The 21,955-nt window shown below is 58.2% G+C and overlaps 3 protein-coding genes across 6 annotated transcripts; 1 reads left to right on the top strand and 2 right to left on the bottom strand.

Moving 5' to 3' along the window:
- Positions 1–1,252: 1,252 nt before the first annotated feature.
- On the bottom strand, positions 1,253–6,310 carry RPUSD1 (RNA pseudouridine synthase domain containing 1). 4 transcript variants are annotated; one of them, XM_053992428.1, is made up of 6 exons: positions 5,843–6,310; positions 5,513–5,704; positions 5,305–5,428; positions 4,721–4,823; positions 4,537–4,638; positions 1,253–3,692 (listed from the first exon to the last, which is right to left on the bottom strand). In XM_053992428.1, exons 2-6 carry the CDS (start codon positions 5,692–5,694, stop codon positions 3,298–3,300), a joined length of 906 nt encoding a protein of 301 aa, XP_053848403.1. In that variant the 5' UTR covers positions 5,695–5,704; positions 5,843–6,310; the 3' UTR covers positions 1,253–3,297. The 4 variants fall into 4 exon arrangements, with proteins under 4 accessions (XP_053848403.1, XP_053848405.1, XP_053848404.1 ...); XM_053992430.1 differs by having other exon boundaries at positions 5,513–5,652; XM_053992429.1 differs by having other exon boundaries at positions 5,909–6,310.
- A 394-nt stretch (positions 6,311–6,704) lies between these two features.
- On the top strand, positions 6,705–17,508 carry CHTF18 (chromosome transmission fidelity factor 18). The gene is made up of 22 exons (XM_053991565.1): positions 6,705–6,819; positions 6,958–7,122; positions 7,236–7,362; positions 7,443–7,617; positions 7,703–7,792; positions 7,920–7,972; positions 8,179–8,320; positions 8,852–9,064; positions 9,177–9,274; positions 9,983–10,106; positions 10,227–10,354; positions 10,972–11,065; positions 11,187–11,285; positions 11,964–12,094; positions 12,624–12,786; positions 12,873–13,097; positions 13,186–13,335; positions 13,693–13,823; positions 15,026–15,158; positions 15,923–16,033; positions 16,679–16,736; positions 17,265–17,508. Exons 1-22 carry the CDS (start codon positions 6,726–6,728, stop codon positions 17,399–17,401), a joined length of 2,841 nt encoding a protein of 946 aa, XP_053847540.1. The 5' UTR covers positions 6,705–6,725; the 3' UTR covers positions 17,402–17,508.
- Positions 17,509–17,538: 30 nt separating this feature from the next.
- Positions 17,539–19,966, bottom strand: GNG13 (G protein subunit gamma 13). The gene is made up of 3 exons (XM_053991564.1): positions 19,778–19,966; positions 18,878–19,000; positions 17,539–18,037 (listed from the first exon to the last, which is right to left on the bottom strand). Exons 2-3 carry the CDS (start codon positions 18,973–18,975, stop codon positions 17,932–17,934), a joined length of 204 nt encoding a protein of 67 aa, XP_053847539.1. The 5' UTR covers positions 18,976–19,000; positions 19,778–19,966; the 3' UTR covers positions 17,539–17,931.
- Between the last annotated feature and the right edge of the window lie 1,989 nt (positions 19,967–21,955).

The raw sequence follows: 21,955 nt of genomic DNA, 5'->3' as shown, positions 1-21,955 counted from the left end.
CCCTCACACAACCATCCTACAGCTCACACAGCCTTCCTGCCCCTCACACAATCCCACAGCTCACACAACAATCCCACAGCTCACACAACAATCCTGCCCCTCACACAACAATCTCCCTCACACAATCCTCCCTCACACAACAATCCTACAGCCCACACAACCATCCTCTCACACTCAATCCTCCCTCACACAACAATCCTGCCCCGCACACAACAATCCTGCCCCGCACACAACAATCCTGCTCCTCACACAACCATCCTGCCCCTCACACAATCCTCTCCCTCACACAACCATCCTACAGCTCACACAACCATCCTGCACAGCCTTCCTGCCCCTCACACAATCCCGCAGCTCACACAACAATCCCACAGCTCACAGAACAATCCTGCCCCTCACACAACAATCTCCCTCACACAACAATCCTCTCCCTCACACTCAATCCTCCCTCACACAACAATCCTGCCCCTCACACAACAAACCTGCCCCTCACACAACGATCCTGCCCCTCACACAACCATCCTGCCCCTCACACAACAATCCTGCCCCTCACACAATCCTCTCCCTCACACAACAATCCTCTCCCTCACACTCAATCCTCCCTCACACAACAATCCTGCCCCTCACACAACAATCCTGCCCCTCACACAACAATCCTGCCCCTCACACAACAATCCTGCCCCTCACACAACGATCCTCTCACACTCAATCCTCCCTCACACAACCATCCTGCTCCTCACACAACAATCCTGCCCCTCACACAACAATCCTGCCCCTCACACAACCATCCTGCTCCTCACACAACAATCCTGCCCCTTACACAACCATCCTGCAGCCCACACAACCATCCTCTCACACTCAATCCTCCTCACACAACCATCCTGCCCCTCACACAACAATCCTGCCCCTCACACAACCATCCTCTCACACCCAATCCTCCCTCACACAACCATCCTCTCACACTCAATCCTCCCTCACACAACCATCCTGCCCCTCACACAATCCTCTCCCTCACACAACGATCCTGCCCCTCACACCCAATCCTCCCTCACACAACCATCCTGCCCCTCACACAATCCTCTCCCTCACACAACCATCCTGCAGCCCACACAACCATCCTTTCACACCCAATCCTCCCTCACACAACAGGTCGGCCGGGCCGGAGCCCCGGGGCCGCTCCCGCGGGGCCGGTCCGGCCTCATTCCCCTCATTCCTGGAAGCCCCCGGGAGAGCGGGATGGACAGAGAGCGATCAGTGAAGGGCAGAGACACGTTTAATACAGCAAATACACCAAAACTGCGACTGCGGGGTGCACGGGACATCAGAGCCACAGCACAACCCCAGGGCACCGGAGGAGCCACAGCCCCGGGACAGGACGGGGACATTGCCCGGGAACGCAGCCAGGGAGGGTGCCTGGAAAACTCCCTGTGCAGGGTAAGGAAAATTCCCTTTTATCTGTGGGGAAAAGCAGCACGCAAAGGCTGGGGCGGGGTGTGCGGGCTCCTCGACGCAAACACAGCGGGCTCGGGGTGCCAGCCCCATCCATGTCCCCATGTCCCCAGCCCTCATCCCGGCCGTGCTCCCAGCAGGGACCGCTCCCAGCACGGGCAAGGCTGGGTCCCCACTGTGACGTGCGAATCCCCGCTGTCACTTTCCAGCACCTCCCGTGCGAGTCACCCCTCGAATCTTTGGCAAGCAGGTTCCCCTGTGTTCCTTCCCAGCTGTGGCACCTGCCCAGCCCCTCCTGGCCACGGGGCCTGGCAGGAAGGACAAGGGGCTCCTGCTCCTCCAGCCCTCTGCCACCAGCCCTGAGCCCGCTCGGTGCCCAGGGCTGGCACCTCAGGCCATCCCCACCCTGCAGTGGTGGCACCAAGCCACACCAGAAAGGGACCCGTGGGACAGGTGATCCAGTTCTTCCCTTCCCAGCCCGAGGATTTTGGTGACTTGCAGGGTGTGTTTATCCACAAGGAGAGGGCTGTAACGTTTTAATTCTCCTTTGGGGTGGGAATATCAATTGTGTGAACCCCATCCAGGTGTGTTTTCAACGGGATGGGGCTGGAGAGGTGACAACAACTCTGGGCATGTGCTGACGTGGTCCTTGAAAGCCCTGGGATGGGGCTGTGTGGCTCCAGCTGTCCCTCCCCAGCTGTCCTGTCCTCCTCATTTCCAAATGTCCCCCAAGGGCTGCAGAGGATGAGCAGGGAAGGGGAAAACGAAGCAGGATGACCAGCAAAGCAAGGGCACTTCCAAGGAAATTTCTTGGCATCTGTCAAAGCTGAGCTCCTGCCTGCTCTTCCCATCAGTTCTCAGCCCTTCTTTCACCTCTATCCTTTTCCTACTGTTCCAGAGCTTTCCGAAACTGCCCAGCTGAAGGACCTGCCTGCAGGACCCTCTGGAAACCTGCCAGGCAGGAGCCACCCCACAGGTGACCTACACAGGACATTGATCCCTCCTCATGTTGGTGAGCAGAAAGGGATTTGTGTCCTCTGACCTGTCTCAGCAGGGATAAAAGCAAGAAAGGCAGTGCTAGTAGAAGGAATAATAAAATCCATTAAAAAAAGCTTTGGGCTGCTGGCTCTCTGACCACAGAAGTACTAAAAATACCTCATTCCTGAGACCACCCGTAATTTACAAACCCTAAAAGACTAGATTCTCTCCCTAGAAAATTGAAAAAAGTTTAAAATCCATTGGTATCAACTTCACCTTCACCAAACCTTTAAAAACCGCCCAGGTAGGCTGAGGAAGGGAGGGGGCGAGGGGCAAGGACCTTTCCATGCCCATCCCAGTCCAGTTTCACAGGACACCCCAGGACTGGGGGACTATCAGTGTCCCCAGAATGTGCTCCAGCCCTCAATCTCCCACCTCCCACACAACACAGCAGCTGGAGTGAGGGAATGGGAATGGGGGACAGGGACACTGGAGCTGCACCCAGCACTCCCCTCCCTGTGCTGGGCTGCAATTCTGCATCCAAGCCTGGAGAGGTTTTGGAATGTCCATGGCAAAGGCAGTGCCCAGCTGTGCCCGAGCCCCAGGACAGGGATGGAAAGCTTTGGGGTCACTCTAAGCTGGAATGTGACACTGACTCTGCTGCTGAGGCCCAGGACTGGGAAAGGGACATCCCGTGCCCAGAGGGATGACGGGCATTACAAAATAACCCCACCTCAACCGCTCCTAAAATCCACCTGATGCCAGGAGCGAGGGAAGCCACAGAGGGAGTGCAGGTGTGGAGGCAGCGCTGGGGCTCCGTGGGGACCCGCTGGGACAAGGCTGGAGCTGGAAATGCAGGGACGTGCTTCGTGCTCACTCCAGAGCCCACTCAGCCAACCACTGCTCGCACCGTGCCCGCTGCTCCTCCGTCTCCTCCCTCCCGCCTTCACCCCCTGCTCCCTCCTCTCTGGCAGCTTCCCGGCTCTCCTCCTCCTCCTCCTCCTTGTGTGTCCCCTTGTCCTTGAGCTCCTGGATGACATCCTCCAGCCGCTGGGTGACGTGCTGGGGCACCCAGTTGCTGTCCATGGCGGTGACGAAGGGGTCGGGCGCGCGCACCTCGATCAGCTCCTTGCCGGTGGGAATGCGCAGGTAGTAGGCGTGGAGCATCATCCTGTAGGGATTGCTGTCCTGCCTGTGGCTGTACGTGAAGTCCCCCACGATGGGGTGGCCGATGGCGCTGCAGTGAACCCGGAGCTGGTGAGTCCTCCCTGGGGGGAGAGCGGGAATCGGGGACAGGGAATTCCTGAATCTCTCCTTCAGGGCATGGGGAATCAGGGACAGGGAATTCCTGAATCTCTCCTTCAGGGGAATCAGGAACAGGGAATTCCTGAATCTCTCCTTCAGGGGAATCAGGGTCAGGGAATTCCTGAGTCTCTCCTTCAGGGGAATCAGGGACAGGGAATTCCTGAATCTCTCCTTCAGGGGAATCAGGGACAGGGAATTCCTGAATCTCTCCTTCAGGGCATGGGGAATCAGGGACAGGGAATTCCTGAATCTCTCCTTCAGGGGAATCAGGGACAGGGAATTCCTGAATCTCTCCTTCAGGGGAATCAGGAACAGGGAATTCCTGAATCTCTTCTTCAGGGGAATCAGGGCCAGGGAATTCCTGAGTCTCTCCTTCAGGGCATGGGAAATCAGGGACAAGGAATTCCTCAATCTCTCCTTCAGGGGAATCAGGAACAGGGAATTCCTGAGTCTCTCCTTCAGGGGAATCAGGGACAGGGAATTCCTGAGTCTCTCCTTCAGGGCATGGGAAATCAGGGACAAGGAATTCCTCAATCTCTCCTTCAGGGGAATCAGGAACAGGGAATTCCTGAATCTCTCCTTCAGGGGAATCAGGGCCAGGGAATTCCTGAATCTCTCCTTCAGGGCATGGAGAATCAGGGACAGGGAATTCCTGAGTCTCTCCTTCAGGGGAATCAGGGCCAGGGAATTCCTGAATCTCTCCTTCAGGGCACCTAATGGCATTTGTCCCCCTGAGCACTGCAGTTCTCAGCTTCCCTCATCCCCTTCCAGGCTCTGCTCCACGTCAGAGCTTGCCCCTGTCCCCACCTGTCAGTGGCTGCAGCAGCACTTTGGTGACGGGGTCTCCGCTGTAGGATCCGTGTTCCAGCACGATCAGCTCCGACTGGCACGGCTTGGGATTCTCACAGCCTGCAAGGAGATCCAGAGGGGGTTTGTGATGCCCCAGCGCCTCGCTGGGGGTGCGGGCAGAGCAGGGGATGGTGCTGCTCACCCTCTGTGCCCTCGATGCACATCATGTGGGTCATGCCCTCCGTGGTGTTCTTCCCGATGGCGTAGCGGATCGTCATCCGGCTCTGGCTCACGTGGCCCCTCACCTGGGGGCAGGAATGTGCAAACTGAGCCCTGGCACCTGCTCCTCACCCACCCCCCAGACAGGAATCATGGAATCACAGAAAGGGTGGGGTTGGAAGGACCTTAAAGCCCATCCATTTCCCCAAGCCCAACTCCCTGTCGGGGGCAGGGACACCTTCCACGTTGCTCCCAGCCCCATCCAAGCTGGCCTTGGACACTTCCAGGGATGGGGCAGCCACAGCTTCTCTGGGCACCCTGTGCCAGAATTCCTTCCTAATATCCAACCTAACCCCACCCCCTGGCAGTAGGAAGCCATTCCCTGTGTCTTGTCCCTCCATGCCCTTGTCCAAATCCCTCTCCAGCTCTCTTTGAGCCCCTTTAGACTCCAACTCTGAATCTTCCTCTTCTCCAGCTGAACACCCCCAACCCCCTCAGCTTTCCCTCAGGGCAGAGGCGTTCAGGAACACAAAAAGGCCAAGGCAGGAGGTGGCAGGGAGGGCTCACCAGGGCCAGGTAGGCTTTGGTCACCAGGCGCTCCTTGAAGCACTTGTAGGCACTTCCCGCCGCCGCTTTGTTGAGTGCCACACACAGGGCCCCGCTGGTGGAGAAATCCAGCTGGTGGCAGAACCTGGGAAGGACACGGGCGTAGAGGAGCATCTTGGGCATCTCAGGAGTGTCCCCAGCTGAGGGCAGAGCGGGGCTCGGTGCTCACCTGAAGCCGTAGTAGGTGTCGGGGTCGGCCAGCTCGGGGAAGCGGTGCTTGAGCTGGCTCTGCAGGGTCAGCGTCTCGTACCACATCTTGCTGTCGATGCGCAGGTCCCAGTGCTTGTTGACCACGATGAAGTCGGAGCTCTGGTACAGGATGGACAGGTTGTCGATGGTGCCCGGCTCCATGGCCAGCGCCCTGCGGGGCAGAGAGCGCCAGGGGGAATCGGGATGAGGAACCGCCAGCTGCGGGATGGGCACAGCAGCCCGGGACACACGGGCCGGGCGGGGAGCAGGGCCTGGAGCTGGGATACCCCAGCAGGGAATGGAGATGTACCGCTGCTGCCGAGGTGCCGGTGTCACCCGCAGCACTGCTGTCACCCTGCCTGTCCCCCGGCCTCACCGGGGTCACACCATGCGGATGCAGGTCCGGATGCTACAGCAGCGCTCCAGCCGCCGCCACGCCGCTGTCACGGCGCACGGCCCCGCCGCTCTCCCGCTGTCCCGGGACGCCCTGGCGCCACGCGTGGAAGGCCCATCCCCGCCCCGCTGTCACGCGTGGAGGCCCCGCAGCCGCGCGGTGCCGGCTCTGCCCATCCCGGCGGCGGCGATCGGCCTCGCCCCGCTCCCCGCTGCAGCCCGGCCGCGAGCGCCGGAGGGCACGGGACAGAGGGGAGGGGACAGAGGACGCGGGGCGGGGATTCGCGCGGCGGAGAGGACCCGGACAGGGCAGAAGTGACCCGGGCAGGGCGGAGGTGCCCGTGCCCGTGCCCGTGCCCCGGCCCCGGCCCCGGCCCCGGCCCCGGCCCCGGCCCCGGCCCCGGCCCCGGCCCCGGCCCCGGCTGGGGGGACCCGCGCAGCGCCCCCCGCCGCCCCGGCCCCGCCCACTCCCGCAGCGCCTCCCGGCGGCGCTCACACCGCGTCCAATCAGCGCCGGCTCCGCCTCCTCCCGCGCGCGCCGCGCCCAATCAGCGCCGGCCCCCGCGGCGCGCGCGGGCGGAAGCGCGGCGGGCGCGGAGCCGGCGGGGCGGGCGCGGAGCCGGCGGGGCGGGCGCGGAGCCGGCGGGGCGGGCGCGGAGCCGGCGGGGCGGGCGCGGAGCCGGCGGGGCGGGCGCGGAGCCGGCGGGGCGGGCGCGGAGCCGGCGGGGCGGGCGCGGAGCCGGCGGGGCGGGCGCGGAGCCGGCGGGGCGGGCGCGGAGCCGGCGGGGCGGGCGCGGCCCATGGCGGGCACCGAGGCCGGGCCCGAGGATGGCGCCGAGGATGGCTTCTACGAGCGCTTCGCCGACGAGCTGGAGGTGCTGGCCGAGCTGGGAGGTGGGCGCTGCTGCGGCGCCGGGACGGGAGGCGGCGGAGGGAGGGAGCGGGCGGGACCGTGCTTTGCGCGCCCGCGAGTGCCCGCCCCGCCGCGGGTCCCCTCCGGTGACCGGCACCGTGGTCTGACCTTTCTCACAGATGAGCCCTCCCCACCCGCCGGCCCCAAAACATCCCAGTTCCGGGACAAGAGGCAGCCGCCGGAGGAGCCCGACGTCCCCGGGGATTCTCCCGGGGGCACCGGCGCCAAGAAGAGGGACCGGGACTGTGTCCCCGCCGTGTCGCCGCCAGCAGCCGAACCCCGCAGTAGGTTTGACCCGGTTGCCCGGGTGCTGCTGCCCCCTGTCCGCCCGCCCCGAGCGGTGCCGGGTGCTGGAGCATCCCCTGGGTACCTCAGTGACGCTCTCCGCTTGCCCCAGCCCCGAAGCCGAAGCGGCAGCGCCTGGAAGCTGTTAAGAAGCTCGATTTCGGTGCAGACGATGAGCTGGCTCCGGATGCCTCCTGGGATGGTGGCCCAGAGGCACCTCTGGCTCCCCACAATACCAGGTTGGGCACCCTGAACCCCGTTTTTAACAGGAGAGAGGGGAAGGGCCCTTCCCTTACTAAAGGAATTCGGTGTTTTCCAGCTCGAACCACCTGGAGATGAGTGGGATGATCCCCCTGCAGACCACACCACCCTTGGAGAAGAAGAGGGTCCTGAGGAGACCCCCCGTCCTGGAGGATTACATCAACGTGACATCCACCCAGGGCACCAGGGTCTTCCTGGTGCTGAGGGACGATCCCTGCAGGGCAGGGCTGGAGGTGAGGAGGGATCTCAAGGTCGGCTTTGCTCCTCTGTGGCCTCCAGCTGGCTGAGGACGGGGCTGGTTGTGCTGTGTCCTTGCAGCTCCCGGATTCCCTGGGCTGGAACGCTCGCAGGCCGCTCCACTTGCTGGGGGTGCCCTTCTCCTACCTGAAGGAGCAGGTGGATCAGGAGGTACCACGTGTCCCTGACCTTCCCCTCTGTGCCTGTCACCCCTGCTGGCCACACGGCTGGCTCCCAAATTCCTGCCTCTCCCCAGCCATGGACTGGGGGTGTCTCTGACCCCTCTGTTTTGCTCAAGCGTTGCAGGCAGGTTCTGGAGGCCTCCCAGCAGCTGACAGAGATCATAAACAGGTGAGATGTTGGGATGAAATCCCCCCCAATCCCTGCCACGCTGCTGGATTTGCCTCCCAGCTCCTCCTTCAGGATCAAATTTTGGGGGACCTGCAAGCAGAGGAGCCTTTTTGCCCTCATCACCCCCCGCTTGGGGAGTCTGGGTGGAATTCCCACCCTGCCCTGACTCCTGGGGTGCTTTGGGGTAAATGAATCCCATGCTGCAGTTGCCTGGGGAGCGAGCCCAGCGCTGAGAGCCCGGATGCCAGCATGGACACGGCTCCAGCAGCCCAGGAGGAGCCTGCATCCCACTGCCTCTGGGTGGACAAGTTCACCCCCCAGCGCTACATGGAGCTGCTCAGTGATGATGTGAGGTGCTGGGGCAAGGGGGGGGCTTGGGATGGCCGGGGTCAGCACCTCTGCAGCTCTTCCTTAATGCCATGGCATCAGGAATTGCCTTTGGAAGCACTGCCTGGGGGGCTGTGTCTGTGCTGCTCTGCCTGAGTCCCTGGGAGCTTGCCGTGGCAGGTTTGCACTGGAGACTGGGGATGTTCTGGCACAAGAAGCTATGGAACGTGACCAAAACGAGACAAAAAACACAGGGAGGATTTTAAGCAGAAATTGCTGGCTATTTTGAATTTTTTTGGGGAATGTTAGAAGTCTTGTAGGGAATTGGAGAGGCTGGGAATTGCTGAGTTGAGCCGAGACAAGGATGGGGCTGGTGTGACTTACCCAGGGTTTCCCTGAGGGATGGGGCTGAGCTGGGAAGGGAAACGTTCCCACCTTGTCCCAGGGAGCTGCCAGGTGGAGCCCTGAGCAGCCTCCTCCATGAAGGAGAGCCTTCCTCTGCCCCAGGCTGGATTTCTCCCAGGTTCCAGGGATTTTCCTGCTTTCCTGCAGTACACCAACCGCTGCCTGCTGAAGTGGCTCAAGCTGTGGGACACGGTGGTGTTCGGCAAGGACAAGGCTGGCAAGAAGCCCAAGCCCAGCCCTGCAGCTCATGCCCCGCTCAGCCATCCCAAGGAGCATCCCAACAAGTGGAAAACCAAGGTCCAGCTCACCGAGGAGATGCTGGAGGCCGAGCTGGACCAGCACAAGAGACCCAAACACAAGGTGAGCAGGAGAGGACGTGGCTGTGGCTCCCTGTTCTGCCACCAGCCGAGGAGCAGTGTTGTCCCCTCCAAGGGGGAAGCCCTCCAGGGGTGACCTCCTTTCTGTGCCACAGGTGGCCCTGCTCTGTGGGCCCCCTGGCCTGGGCAAGACCACGCTGGCCCACGTCATCGCCAGGCACGCGGGGTACAACGCCGTGGAGATGAACGCCAGGTGAGCCCCTGAGTGCCAGGTGAGCCCCTGAGTGCCAGGTGAGCCCATGCCCTGCCTACAAAAGGGGGCAGGTGACACTGTGGCAGAAGTGATGCTGGAGATGATGGTGGCCTCGGGGTGATGCTGGAAGTGATGGTGTTCTGGAGGTGATGGTGTCCCAGAGGTGGAGATGTTCTGGAGGTGATGCTGGAGGTGATGGTGATGCTGTTCTGGAGCTGATGGTGCTGTGGAGATGATGCTGGTGTGGAGGTGATGTCCCAGGGGTGATGCTGGAGGTGATGGTGATGCTGTTATGGAGGTGCTGGTGGTGTGCAGGTGCTGGTGGTGTGCAGGTGATGCTGGAGGTGATGGTGCTGTGGAGGTGATGCTGGTGTGGAGGTGGTGCTGTCCAAGGGGTGATGCTCTTCTGGAGGTGATGCTGTCCCAGGGGTGATGCTGGAGGTGATGGTGATGCTGTTCTGGAGGTGATGCTGGTGTGGAAGTGATGCTGTCCCAGGGGTGATGCTGTTCTGGAGGTGATGCTGTTCTGGAGGTGATGCTGTTCTGGAGGTGATGCTGTCCCAGGTGTGATGCTGGAGGTGATGGTGATGCTGTTCTGGAGGTGCTGGTGGTGTGCAGGTGATGCTGTTCTGGAGGTGATGCTGTCCCAGGGGTGCTGCTGGCAGTGTCCCCACCCCCGAGGTCAGCTGTCCCCGTGTCCCCTCGCAGCGATGACCGCAGCCCCGAGGTGTTCCAGACCCGCATTGAAGCTGCCACCCAGATGAGGTCGGTGCTGGGCTCCCACGAGAGGCCCAACTGCCTCATCATCGACGAGATCGACGGCGCGCCCGCGGTGAGCCCGGGGCGCCTGCACCGACCCCGTGGGCACCAGCCCCTCAAACATTACCCCATCAACAGCTCCTCCAGCGTTCCACGAGCGAGAACCCATCCCTCCCATCCTTGTTTCCCCCAGGCCTCCATCAACGTCCTGCTGGCCATCATCCAGCGGAAGGACGGCGAGGGCGAGGCGGGCGCGGGGCGGCGGCGGCGGCGCGAGGGGGGGCTCCTGCTCCGACCCATCATCTGCATCTGCAATGACCAGTGAGTGTCACCTGCCCGTGGGGGGGGGACAGGGACGCCAAACCCTGCCCCCAGACAGGAGGTGGCTGCTGGCGGTGTCTGAGTGCAGCTCCTCAAGTCCTGGGGTTGGTTTGGGCCCCTCACATGGAGGGGGCTGGAGCGTGTGCAGGGAAGGGAATGGAGCTGGGAAGGGGCTGGAAAATTCCTGAGGGAGATGGGAAGGGGCTCAGCCTGGAGAAGAGGGGGTCAGGGGGGACCTTGTGGCTCTGCACAGCTCCTGACAGGAGGGGGCAGCCCGGGGTGGGGGGTGTCAGGCTCTGCTCCCAGGGAACAGCAACAGGAAGAAAGGGGACAGCCTCAGGCTGGGCCAGGGAAAGTTTAGATTGGATATTTGGGAAAATTCCTTCATGGAAAGGGCAGCCATTGGTTGCTCCAGGCCGATTCTCTCCCATCCCTGAGAGAATTTCAGATCTGTGTGGATGTGGCACTTGGGGACATCATTTCATGGTGACTTGGCAGTGCTTGGGGCACAGTTGGACTCGACACTCCGGGAGGTCTTTCCCAACCTAAATAATTCCAGGATTAAGAAGGGAATTCCGTGCTGGGCTCTCTCAGCTCCCCTTGTTTCCCTCCCCCAGGTTCGTGCCCGCGCTGCGCCCGCTCCGGCAGCAATCCTTCCTGCTCAGCTTCCCCCGCACCGCTCCCTCCCGGCTCGCCCAGCGCCTCAGCGAGGTCTGGGCTCTCCCAGGGTGCCCTGTCCCCGTGGCTCGGTGTCCCCTGTCCCCGTGGCTCGGTGTCCCCTGTCCCCGTGGCTCGCTGTCCCCTCCCCGCTGAGCCCCGCCGTGTCCCGCAGATCGCGCTCCGGCAGGGAATGCGGGCGGACACGGGCGCGCTGCTGGCGCTCTGCGAGAAAACCGACAGCGACATCCGCTCCTGCATCAACACCCTGCAGGTGCTGGGGACACTGCCAGGGCCCTGGGGACATGGACAGGGACATGGGGACACAGAGAGGGACATGGGGACACGGGGAGGGACATGGGGACACAGAGAGGGACATGGGGACACGGGGAGGGCCCTGGGGACATGGAGAGGGCCCTGGGGACACGGGGAGGGACATGGGGACATGGGGATGGATATCAGGACACTGCCAGGGCCCCGGGGACACAGGGCCCCGGGGACACGGGGAGGGACATGGGGACACAGAGAGGGACATGGGGACACAGAGAGGGACATGGGGACATGGGGAGGGTTCTGGGGACACGAGGAGGGTTCTGGGGACATGGGGATGGCTATCAGGACACTGCCAGGGCCCTGGGGACACTGGGATGTTCCTGGGGTCACAAGGATGGCTCTGGGGACATGGGTATGGCCATCAGGACACGAGCATGGATTTGGGGACATGGGGATGGCTCTGGGGGCAGGGGATGGCCATCAGGACACGGGCATGGCTCCTGCTGCAGCTCCAGGCTCACACAGGGACAGAGGGGACAAAAGTCCCTTCCTGAAACATCACCCGGTCCCCTGGGGTGTTTTGAACCCTACACGTGGAGGAAGAGGGGGGTGGCTGTGTCCTGCTGTTCCCGGGGGTTTTGGGATCTCCATCCCCTCCATCCCCTGGCTCCTGCTGCAGTTCCTGCACGGCCGAGGGCAGAAGGAGCTGAGTGTGCAGATGGTGCAGACCATGAGGATTGGCCTGAAGGACCAGAACAAGGGGCTCTTCTCCATCTGGCAAGAGATCTTCCAGCTCCCCAGGCCCCAGAGGTAGAAGGAGGGGGTTTTTACATCTCTTGGGTGCTTGGGGGGTGGTTATTCCCATTTCCCAGAGAAGCTGTGGCTGCCCCATCCCTGGAAGTGTTCAAGGGAGGCTGGATGGGACCTGCAAGGTCCTGGAGAGCAGCTTCTTGATAGGATTTGTATCCATCATAGAATCCTGGAATGGTTTGGGGTGGAAGGGACCTCAAAGCCCATCCAGTGCCACCCCTGCCATGGCAGGGACACCTTCCACTGTCCCAGGTTGCTCCAAGCCCTGTCCAACCTGGCCTGGGGCACTGCCAGGGATCCAGGGGCAGCCACAGCTGCTCTGGGCACCCTGTGCCAGGGCCTGCCCACCCTCCCAGGGGATTTTCCTTCTAAACCTCTCCTCTTTGTTAAAGCCATTCCAGATGCTTTGTTAGCACTCCACTTAGCTCCCAATAAGTCAGCACTGGCATTGCCTCCAGTCCAGTTTCCAAGGATCCAAATATTCCTCAGCACTGGGAAACCCTCAGCTCTTCCCTTTGGGCTCCCCCAGGCATAGGATGGGAATGGACCCCTCTTTGCCAGCCCAGCTCCTGCTGGGGGACGAGGACCTGTCCCACCCTGGGGGCTCAGGGGGCTTCAATTCCTCCTCGCACCGCTTCCACCACATCCTGCACCTCTCCATCTCCTCGGGAGAGCAGGAGAAGCTGGCCCAGGTGAGAGCAGCCAAGGGGGGCTGGAGAGGGAAGCTCAGACCCCCCCCAGCCAGGTGGGCTCCACCTGATCCCACACCCTCCTCCAGGGCCTGTTTGAGAACTTCCTGAACATGAAGGTGCGGGATTCCAGCCTGGCCTCCGTGTGCCTGGCCCTGGAGTGGCTGGGCTTCTCCGACCTGCTGGGCCGGGCCGTGCTGCAGGGGCAGAGCTTCCAGCTGCTGCGCTACCTGCCCTTCCTGCCCGTGGCTTTCCACCTGCTCTTCGCGGCCGCCGCCGTGCCCCGGCTGGCCTACCCCAGCAGCGAGCCCGAGGCAAGTGCAGCAGGGCCCCGCTGGCAGCCCCCACAGCTGCGTCCCTGCAGGGACACGGCCTGAGGGAGGCTCCCCGTGCTGTCCCCAGGCCGTGGCCAAGCTGAGCCAGATGCAGAACCTGCTGCTGTCCATGGTGTCGGGGATCGCGCCCGGCGCCCGCAGCCGTGCGGGGCAGCAGGCGCTGGTGCTGGACGTGCTGTGCCTGCTGCTGGACATCATCGCCCCCAAACTGCGGCCCGTGAGTGTCTCCAGCCCCTGGCCCTGCTGGGAGCCCTCTGCAAACCCCACCCCGATGAGCTAGCCTGGATTTCTGTCCCAAATCCAGGCTGGGTTTGGTGTCGCAGCTGGTGCAGAGGCCTGGGGCAGGGCGTTGAGGTGCCCGACTCTGTGGAGGGGTCCTGGGCCCCACCTGGGCTGGGCTTGGCTGAGCAGAGCTTTGGGGGAGCTCTCAGAGTCACCCCTCATCCAGGAGAGGGTCTGTCTTGTGTGTCCCTGAGAGGGAACTAAACATGATCTGGGTCCTTCCTCACCCAGAAACAAACCCCGTGCTTGGGGCTCTTTGGGGTTTCCATGCTCTCTGCTGTGCCCTGGCCAGGTGAACACGCAGCTCTACAGCCTGAAGGAGAAGCAGCAGCTGGCTGAGCTCATCAGCACCATGCTCACCTACAACCTCACCTACCTGCAGGAGCGCCTGCCCGAGGGCCAGTACGTCTTCAAGCTGGATCCGTGAGTGCCGGGGCTGGGCGGGGGCAGTGGGAGTCAAAATCCTTCCCTGGGAGAGGGGGGAGACCCTGGGATGGAATTCCCAGAGCAGCCGTGGCTGCCCCATCCCTGCAAGTGTCCAAGGCCGGGCTGGATGGGAATTGGAACAAGTGGAAGGTGTCGGGGTTGGAGCTGGACTGTTTAAAGATCTTTCCCAAGCCAAACCATTCCAGGATTCTGTGATGATCCTCAGGAAGGAGTTGGGACTTTTGGCTTTGCTCCATCCCCAGGAGGTGGCAGGACAGGGCTGACCCTGTGGCACCTGGCAGCTGTGTCCCAGCATCTCTCTGGCAAACAAATCTGATGTCGCCAGCAAAACCTGGGGTTTATTTCTTTAAAACTTTCTAAAGCGTTGGTTTGACAACTGATTTCTGAATGACTGCAGAGCCACCTGACTCGGGGCTTTGTTCCTTTTATTTTAGGGGCAATAATAGTGGATAAATAGTGAATAAATAGTGAATAAATAGTGGATAAATAGTGAATAAATAGTGGCTAAATAGTGGATAAATAGTGGATAAATATTCAATAAATTGTGGATAAATAGTGAATAAATTGTGGATAAATAGTGGATAAATTGTGGATAAATAGTGAATAAATTGTGGATAAATAGTGGATAAATATTGAATAAATAGTGGATAAATAGTGGATAAATATTGAATAAATTGTGGATAAATAATGAATAAATAGTGGATAAGTAGTGGGCAAATAGTGGATAAATAGTGGATAAACAGCAAAAAAGTAGTGGATAAATATGAAATATTCAGAGCTGGCAGAGGGACTGGTGGCTCCTCCGTGCTGGGGAAACTGAAACAGGCCTAACTCCAGATGTGGTGCTCCAGCCTTGTTGAGAATGCAGCTGCTCTGATGATCCCAAACTCCTGTTCCTGGCTGGATTCCCTTTGAACCTGTCCCGAGGGGCACCTGGGGGTGGCTCTGGAGGTTGTGCTGTGCCCCTGAGCTTTCCAGGACAATCTGTCCAGCACAGCTCCAATCTCCTCTTTTTGCTTTCAAGCCAGGCTTAAACCCCTCTAATCCCTCCTGCCATTCCCACGCGGCGGGGAAACTGAGGAACCAGCCACGGGGCGGGGCTGGGAGGTGCTGGGGCTCGCAGGCTGCGTGGAGCTGGGAGGTTTTTGGGGTTGATCCCCTGTTTTCCCGTGCTGCAGGAACGTGGAAGCCGTGTGCCGCTTCCCGGAGCTGCCGGCCCGCAGGCAGCTCAGCTACCAGGCCAAGCAGCTCATTGCCAGGGAGATCGAGCTGGAGAAGATGAGGAGGACAGAGGCCAAGAACCTGGCCCAGGTGGGCATTGCCAAAGGGCTGGCAGGGCTGTGGATGTGGAGGAGATCCCCAGGGATGTGTTTGTCCCAAAGCAGCCGCTGGCTTTGGCTGCTGAGTGCAAATCCAGGATTAACCCCCCTGGCTGCAGCTGTTGCCCTGCACAGCTGGGCTCAGCTTTTTGCAGGAATTCTGGAGGGAGTTCAAGCTTTGAACCCTTCCACTGTCCAGTGAGGGGTGTGAGGAGGTGGGAATTTTTCAGGTGGGAATTTTTGGCTGCTGTTTGTACCTGGCCGTGTGGGAGGTGAGCTCTCCCCTGCCTCCCCTTTCCCTGGCTGCTGCCACTTCCAGAGGTCCCAAAACCCCCAGGAGCAGCAGAGTGGCTCTGCCCACTCTCCTGGAGGCAGGAAAAGATGGGAAGAGGTGAAAAAGGTGGAGAAACATCCTGGGTGTAGCTGATGCCTGCCCTGCCCTGGTGCCAGCGGGATAATTAATCCCTGGGAGCCCCTTGGAGCAGGAGAAGGGCTCCTGGGAGATGTGTGGGACAAAGAGAAGGTGCAAAAACATCTCTGGAGGCTCCTTGTTTACGTGGTACGGGTGTGAAATCCCAGGGAGAGGGGCTTCAGCTGGGGCTGATCCCACGAGGCAGAAAATGATGGAAAAATCCTTGGGATGTTGCAACCCGACCTGGGTGGGATGGGGGCCAAGGGGGTGACAGATGCTCAGAGCCCGAGCCTGGAGCTCAGACACCCCGAGGGGAGCCTGGCTCAGGCCTGTCCTCCCCACAGGATCCCGGGAATGGCCCCGGGGAGGAGCGAGGGGACGCGGAGCCAGCGGGGACCCCCAACCACCAGCAGCGCCTGGAGCACATCGTGAGGAGAGCAGTGCTGCAGGACAAGGTCAGGCCCCAATTCCTGCCCCAATTCCTGCCCCAATTCCTGCCCCACTTCCCAGCAGCTCTTTCCTGGCGTGCCAGGCACTCCCTGGCTCCACTGGAATTTGGATTTTTAGTCCAGGTTCCTATAATAGCCCAGCTCAGCTCCGTGTGTCCCGTAAAGGCCTCGCTGGGATCGGTGTGAACTGGAGCTGGGTGACATTTTGGATGTGTCCCGGGAAGTTTTCAGGGCTGGGGGAGGGAGGAGCTGTGGGAATTTGGGCTGAAAGAGCTGAATTTGGGCTCTGTGGGAAAGCAGCTTGGAAAAGCAGCTCTGGAATGATCCCACCCTGGGCTCCAAGAGGAGCTGGGATCCTTCCCTGGCACTGCCCCTCTCCAGGGCTCAGCTGCCAGCTCTTTTCCTGGGTATAAAACCCCACCTGAGCCTCACATTTTGACTTTTCCCCCAAATTTGGATGCTGTTTGCATCCCCAGGCTGCTGGCCCTTCCTGCAGGATTTGCATTTGGCTCCTGCTGTGCTCAGGAGAGCCTTGGGGTGGCTGAGCCTTGCCCAGGGACGACGCTGCCGTGGCTTTGTCCCTCTCTGAGCAGCAGCTGGAAGTGCAGGTGCCCCAGAGCCAACCCCATTCCTGCTTTTTGCTTCCCACAGCCTGAGCTGGATTTTTTTGGGAGGCCACTCCAGCGGAAAGAGGCGGCCACGGCCCCGGGTAGGTGACAAAGGGGGGGGTGGCACAGGGACAGAGCGTCCCTGAGCTCTGGGTGGGTGGCACAGGGACAGGGTGGCCTCAGAACTGGGTGAGTGGCACAGGGACAGGGTGGCTCCAGCCCCAGGTGGGTGGCACAGGGACAGGGTGGCTCCAGCCCCAGGTGGGTGGCACAGGGACAGGGTGGCCTCAGAACTGGGTGGGTGGCACAGGGACAGGGTGGCCCTGGGTGCCACCAGGGGCTCTCCCCATTCCCAAAGAGGGGCTCCTGTCCCTCAGCCCCATCCCCAGGGGACAGCAGCAGGGACAAACTGTCCCCAGCCCAGCTGGCAGGGAGTTCCTGTGGGCACATCCATGGATTCTGGCCCCACCCAGAGGGAATTTGGGCTGAATTTTTGGTTGCAGCATCCGGGATTTGGGAGCATCAGCTCTGCCCTTCCAGACCCTCCCCACACCCCCCTCTCCAGGCAGGGCACAGCTGATGAGTTGAAGGTTTCCTGCCTGGTTTTAAAGTGGATTTTCCTCCTGCAGCCCCTCGGCTTTCCAAGGAGGAATCCCTGGAGCTGCAGATGGGCAAGGCCGTGGGCAGGAGCGACGTCTGGTTCCGCTTCAACGAGGGCTTCTCCAACGCTGTCAGGAGGAACCTTTACATCAGGGACCTGCTCTAGGGGCACCTCTGGAGCTGCAGCTGCAGGGATCAGCTGCCTTTGGCTTTCCAGCCATCATCTTGGGGTAGTGTTTTTTTATTACCCGCTTATTTTGTTTTAAAAAAAAAAAAAAAGAAATAAAATGTATCTAAAAAAAATCAGTAGTGAAGTATTGCTCTGTTTATTTCACTCATAAACCTCGAGGTGCCAGATTCTGCCTGGTTTGCTGAGAAGCAATATCCTACAGTGTACAAAAGTATCTAAAAGCACTAAAAATGGGGGTTTTTATAAAAAGCTTCTTTACAAGTTGCAAAAGTCTGCCTTTTTTTGGTGGCAGGAGTGTGAGATGAAGCTGCAGCACGTTCCTGGAGCAGCCTTTGCTGCTCCTCCCCCCAGGCTGCCCATCCTGGGGCATTTCCCCGTGTTCCCCCATTTCTAAAACCCCTTCTACAACTACAGGAGAAGAAAGGAGGAGAGGGCAGGGCTTTTGTTCGGGTTCTGTGCTGGAACTGGAGCTGAGGAATGCAAACTCCGTCCTGCAGGGGGGAGCCTCAGAGGATGATGCATTTGCCTTTCTCCACCCAGGGGTTGTTCTTCATCAGCTCCGGGTTCAGGAAGGGATCCTCGGGAATTCCGTCCTCGATCCACTTCACGAACCTGCAGAGAGGGGAGGTGGGCACGGCCCCAGGGGGGTCAGGGCAGCAAAAAGGGGGGATCTGGGGGGCTCGGGGTAAATCCTGCTCTGGTGGGGGGATCCTGGGGGTGTCCCCAGCTCTGTGACAAAGCAGGCAGGGAACAGAGCCATCCGTGATTTGAAGCGTTTCGAGCTTTGCAAAGCTCTGGGAAGGGGGGATCTGCACGCTGGGGGCTGCCAGGGGCACCCCGGGGTCAGGAGGTGCCACCACATCCTGGCACCAGCAGAGCCTGGGCAGCTGGAAAGGGCTCGGGGACACCGGGGGGGGTTCTGCTCCTGGGGTTTGGAGATCAGAAAGGGAAAATCTCATCTGGGAGCACCCGGGAAGTTGAGGGGGGAAAGGGGGGTGGGTTCTGCTCCTGGGGGCACTGGGATAAGGAAAGGAAAGGAAAGGAAAGGAAAGGAAAGGAAAGGAAAGGAAAGGAAAGGAAAGGAAAGGAAAGGAAAGGAAAGGAAAGGAAAGGAAAGGAAAGGAAAGGAAAGGAAAGGAAAGGAAAGGAAAGGAAAGGAAAGGAAAGGAAAGGAAAGGAAAGGAAAGGAAAGGAAAGGAAAGGAAAGGAAAGGAAAGGAAAGGAAAGGAGAAGGAGAAAGGAAAAAGGAGAGGAAAGGAAAAAGGAAGGGAAAGGAAAAAGGAAAGGGAAAGGGAAAAGAAAAAGGAAGGGAAAGGAAGAAGGAAAGGAAAAGGAGGAAAGGAAAAGGAGGAAAGGAAGAAGGAAAGGAAAAGGAGAAAAGGAAAAGGGAAAGGAAAGGAAAAGGAAAAGGAAAGGAAAATAAAAGGAAAAGGAAAGGAAAGCCCCACTCACTCCGGTATGGTCTTGGAGGACATCTCCCTCTTGTAGGCCAGCTGGTACTTGAGGCTTTCCACCTCTTTTTTCCATTGTGGGAGATCCCACTCGTCCATCGCGCTCTCCGAGGGCTCCGTTGGGCTGGGAATGGGGATTTTGGTGCCTTGTCCTGCCCTGATCCCTCAGTTGCATCCCAAAGGCCCCCCCAGGATGGGGACAGCGTGTCCCAAGCTCCGGGGGAGATTTCCAAGCCCCCAGAGGAGCAGCCAAGGGCTCCAGGAGCTTTTGGGGTTGTTTTGGTTGGGGCAAAGGCTGCCCAGTGCCCCTCTCATGCAAAACGCAGGGACTGAGGCAGATTTGACTGAAATTTGGGTGGGGAGCAGCAAGGAGCAGCCCGAGGCTGTTTGGGAAGGGGCTGTTTGTCCTTGTCCTGCCTGGCCACGGCTCTGAAGGGACCAGCAGGGATTTGGGGCCGCCTAAAGAGCGCTGGAAACGGCTCAGGGGGCGGCCAGCACAGATTTAGGGAGCAAAGCAAACCCCTCTGCACCCCCCACCCCATTGTCCCCCAGCAGTGACCATGGGGGAGGACAGGCGTGACGGGGAAACTGAGGCACAGCAGCTGAGGGGGCTCAAGCAGTGCCCACAGCCGGGTGGCCCAAGTGCCACCCCAAAACCTGGTGGCACAAGGAGACGTTCCCTTGTCCCCAAGCCCAGCCCCAGCCCCGGGGCCGTGGATCCCAGGGGTGCCCCAGCTCCGGGAGAACGGGCAGGGAAGGGCTGGAGGTGCCGGGGAGGGTGAGACCCTCCCGCGGGCACAGCTCCATGCCAGCCCCAGTCCATCCCAGTTTGGGAGCGGGATCAGCCCCTTCCCCGCCCCGGGGGTGCCTCCCGCTCATCCCCAGCGCCTCCCGCTCCCACCTGGTTTGGGAATGCCGGCAGCAGAGAAATGGGGCCGCGCCTGCAGCCCTGGCCTTGCCCGTGCTCCGCCCGCAGCGCTGCCCTGGCTCCTGGCGGTCCCAAAAGCTCGGGATAATCTATTAATGCACGGCTGGTGCGGCAGGAGCCGGATCACGGCAGCGTCCTCCCCCCGCCGCTCCCGGGGGATTTGGCTCCGCTGGAGCGCCCGGGATGGAGGCGCCTCCCGCTACCCGGCCGGGCTCTGGAATTGGGGTTATCCCGGCTGCCCCCCGCTCCTGAGGGAGCCAGGGAGGAGGGGATGGGTGGGGGACATCCCCAGGGAGATCCTGGATCCCTGCCCCGATCCCTGCTCCAATCCCTTCCCACATCCCTGCCCCAATCCCTTCCCGCATCCTTTCCTTCATCCCTTTCCTTCATCCCTTCATCCCTTTCCCTCATCCCTCCCCGGCGTTCCCGCTCTGCTCCCCCGCTGGATTTTGTGGCTTTTCCCCCTTCCCGGGTGCTGGAGGAGTGGGAGAGGTTGGGAATGAATAAAAAAGTGGCGAACAAAAGCAGGATAACCGGCAGGAGTGAGCAGCTGGGACGGAACACCCGGCGGGTGAAAGGGCAGCGTCATCAATAACCAAAATTATCGAGGAGGGATTTATGGGGAAGGACAAAACGCCCGGAACAGCTGGAGCTGATTAAAGCCAAAATAATCAATGGAAATCCAGGGGTGCGACCCCCCCGCCTTCGTTAAACCATTAAAAACAAACTTGGGGTAAAAGTTGTTGCTTAAAAAAAAACCCAACCAAGGCTTGCACAAAGCAAAGCGCACCCAAATCCTGGCCCAGGGGAATAAATAGCGAATATTTGTAGGAATAAAAATCGTATAAATACGGATTTCATATCGGATTAATATTAAATGTGGATGTGAATTTGGATTTCATATTGGGTTTTGTGTCTCTGCATCGCGCCTGGGCTGAACGGGGCTGAAGGAATTCCCTCAATCCTGAGGGAGAGAATTCCCCGGGGGAGGCACGAGATGGAGGTGAAATATAAATAAAATCAAAAATCTATATTATAGCATAGATTTAACATGATATATAATATAACATTTATATTATATTATATTATATTATATTATATTATATTATATTATATTATATTATATTATATTATATTATATTATATTATATATTTTTATTTTTCATATTTTATATATTTAATTTAAAAATATTTTATATATTTAATTTAAAAATATTTAATTTTTATATTTAAAATAAGGTTTAGATTGGTTCAGGTGGCTCTGTGCATTCCCCCAATCCTAATTTTGGGCAGAATTTTGAGCATATTAAATAGAATTTTTTATATTTATATATATTTATCTATCTATATTTATATTTTCTATATACACACATAAATGTAAGCATGCACATATATGTGTGGATATATAAGTATTCCTACACATTAAATATTCTCCATAAGGCATATAATATAATATAATATAATATAATATAATATAATATAATATAATATAATATAATATAATATAATATAATATTCATATATTATATTGTAATTATATAATATAATTTTCTATTATAATATTATATATAATTATGATATATTATAATTATAATATATTATCATATTATGATTATAATCTAATAAATATAATAATTAAAATTAAAAATAATTTATATAATGATAAATATAAAAAATATTTATAATTAGCATGTTATTATCTAAATAGTTGTATAAAAATAAAACCAACTATTTGAAATATAAAGATAAAAAATTATAACTAAAAATATAAAGATAAGAATATAGATTTAAAATAGAAAAATATAAAAATAAAAAAATAGAAAAATTATATATATAAATAAAAATATAAATATGAAATTAAAATATAAATATGAATATATAAATTAAAAATGAAAATATAAAATAAAATGTCGATATAGATATAAATAAAATTTAGGTATAAATATATAAAAACATATGAAGGCTTCCTGAAAGAGGCATTTACAGGACGTACAGAGGATATAAAACATGGAAAATCTCTCAGGAGCTGATTTGTGTTCCCTGTGCTCTGCCCGTGCCCGGCTCCCGCCCCGCCCGGGCTCGGGCCCGGCGCCGCTTCCCGGGAATGCCCGGCCCGAACGGGGAAACCCCGCGGCACCGGAGAGAGCCCCG

This window comes from Vidua macroura, chromosome 16, assembly GCF_024509145.1.
Source record: "Vidua macroura isolate BioBank_ID:100142 chromosome 16, ASM2450914v1, whole genome shotgun sequence".
Lineage (NCBI taxonomy): Eukaryota > Metazoa > Chordata > Aves > Passeriformes > Viduidae > Vidua > Vidua macroura.
This window is presented reverse-complemented; position numbering and strand designations above follow the sequence as displayed.

Coding starts and splice junctions, on each gene's coding strand:
- RPUSD1 (XM_053992428.1), bottom strand. CDS start 5,694: ATGGAGCCGGGCACCATCGACAACCTGTCCATCCTGTACCAGAGCTCC. Junction 4,824..5,304: donor CCAAAGCCTACCTGGCCCTG/GTGAGCCCTCCC, acceptor TCCTGCCCCCAG/GTGAGGGGCCACGTGAGCCA. Junction 4,639..4,720: donor GTGCATCGAGGGCACAGAGG/GTGAGCAGCACC, acceptor ATCTCCTTGCAG/GCTGTGAGAATCCCAAGCCG.
- CHTF18 (XM_053991565.1), top strand. CDS start 6,726: ATGGCGGGCACCGAGGCCGGGCCCGAGGATGGCGCCGAGGATGGCTTC. Junction 13,336..13,692: donor TCGCCCCCAAACTGCGGCCC/GTGAGTGTCTCC, acceptor TGCCCTGGCCAG/GTGAACACGCAGCTCTACAG. Junction 13,824..15,025: donor TACGTCTTCAAGCTGGATCC/GTGAGTGCCGGG, acceptor CCCGTGCTGCAG/GAACGTGGAAGCCGTGTGCC.
- GNG13 (XM_053991564.1), bottom strand. CDS start 18,975: ATGGACGAGTGGGATCTCCCACAATGGAAAAAAGAGGTGGAAAGCCTC. Junction 18,038..18,877: donor TCCTCCAAGACCATACCGGA/GTGAGTGGGGCT, acceptor CCCTCTCTGCAG/GTTCGTGAAGTGGATCGAGG.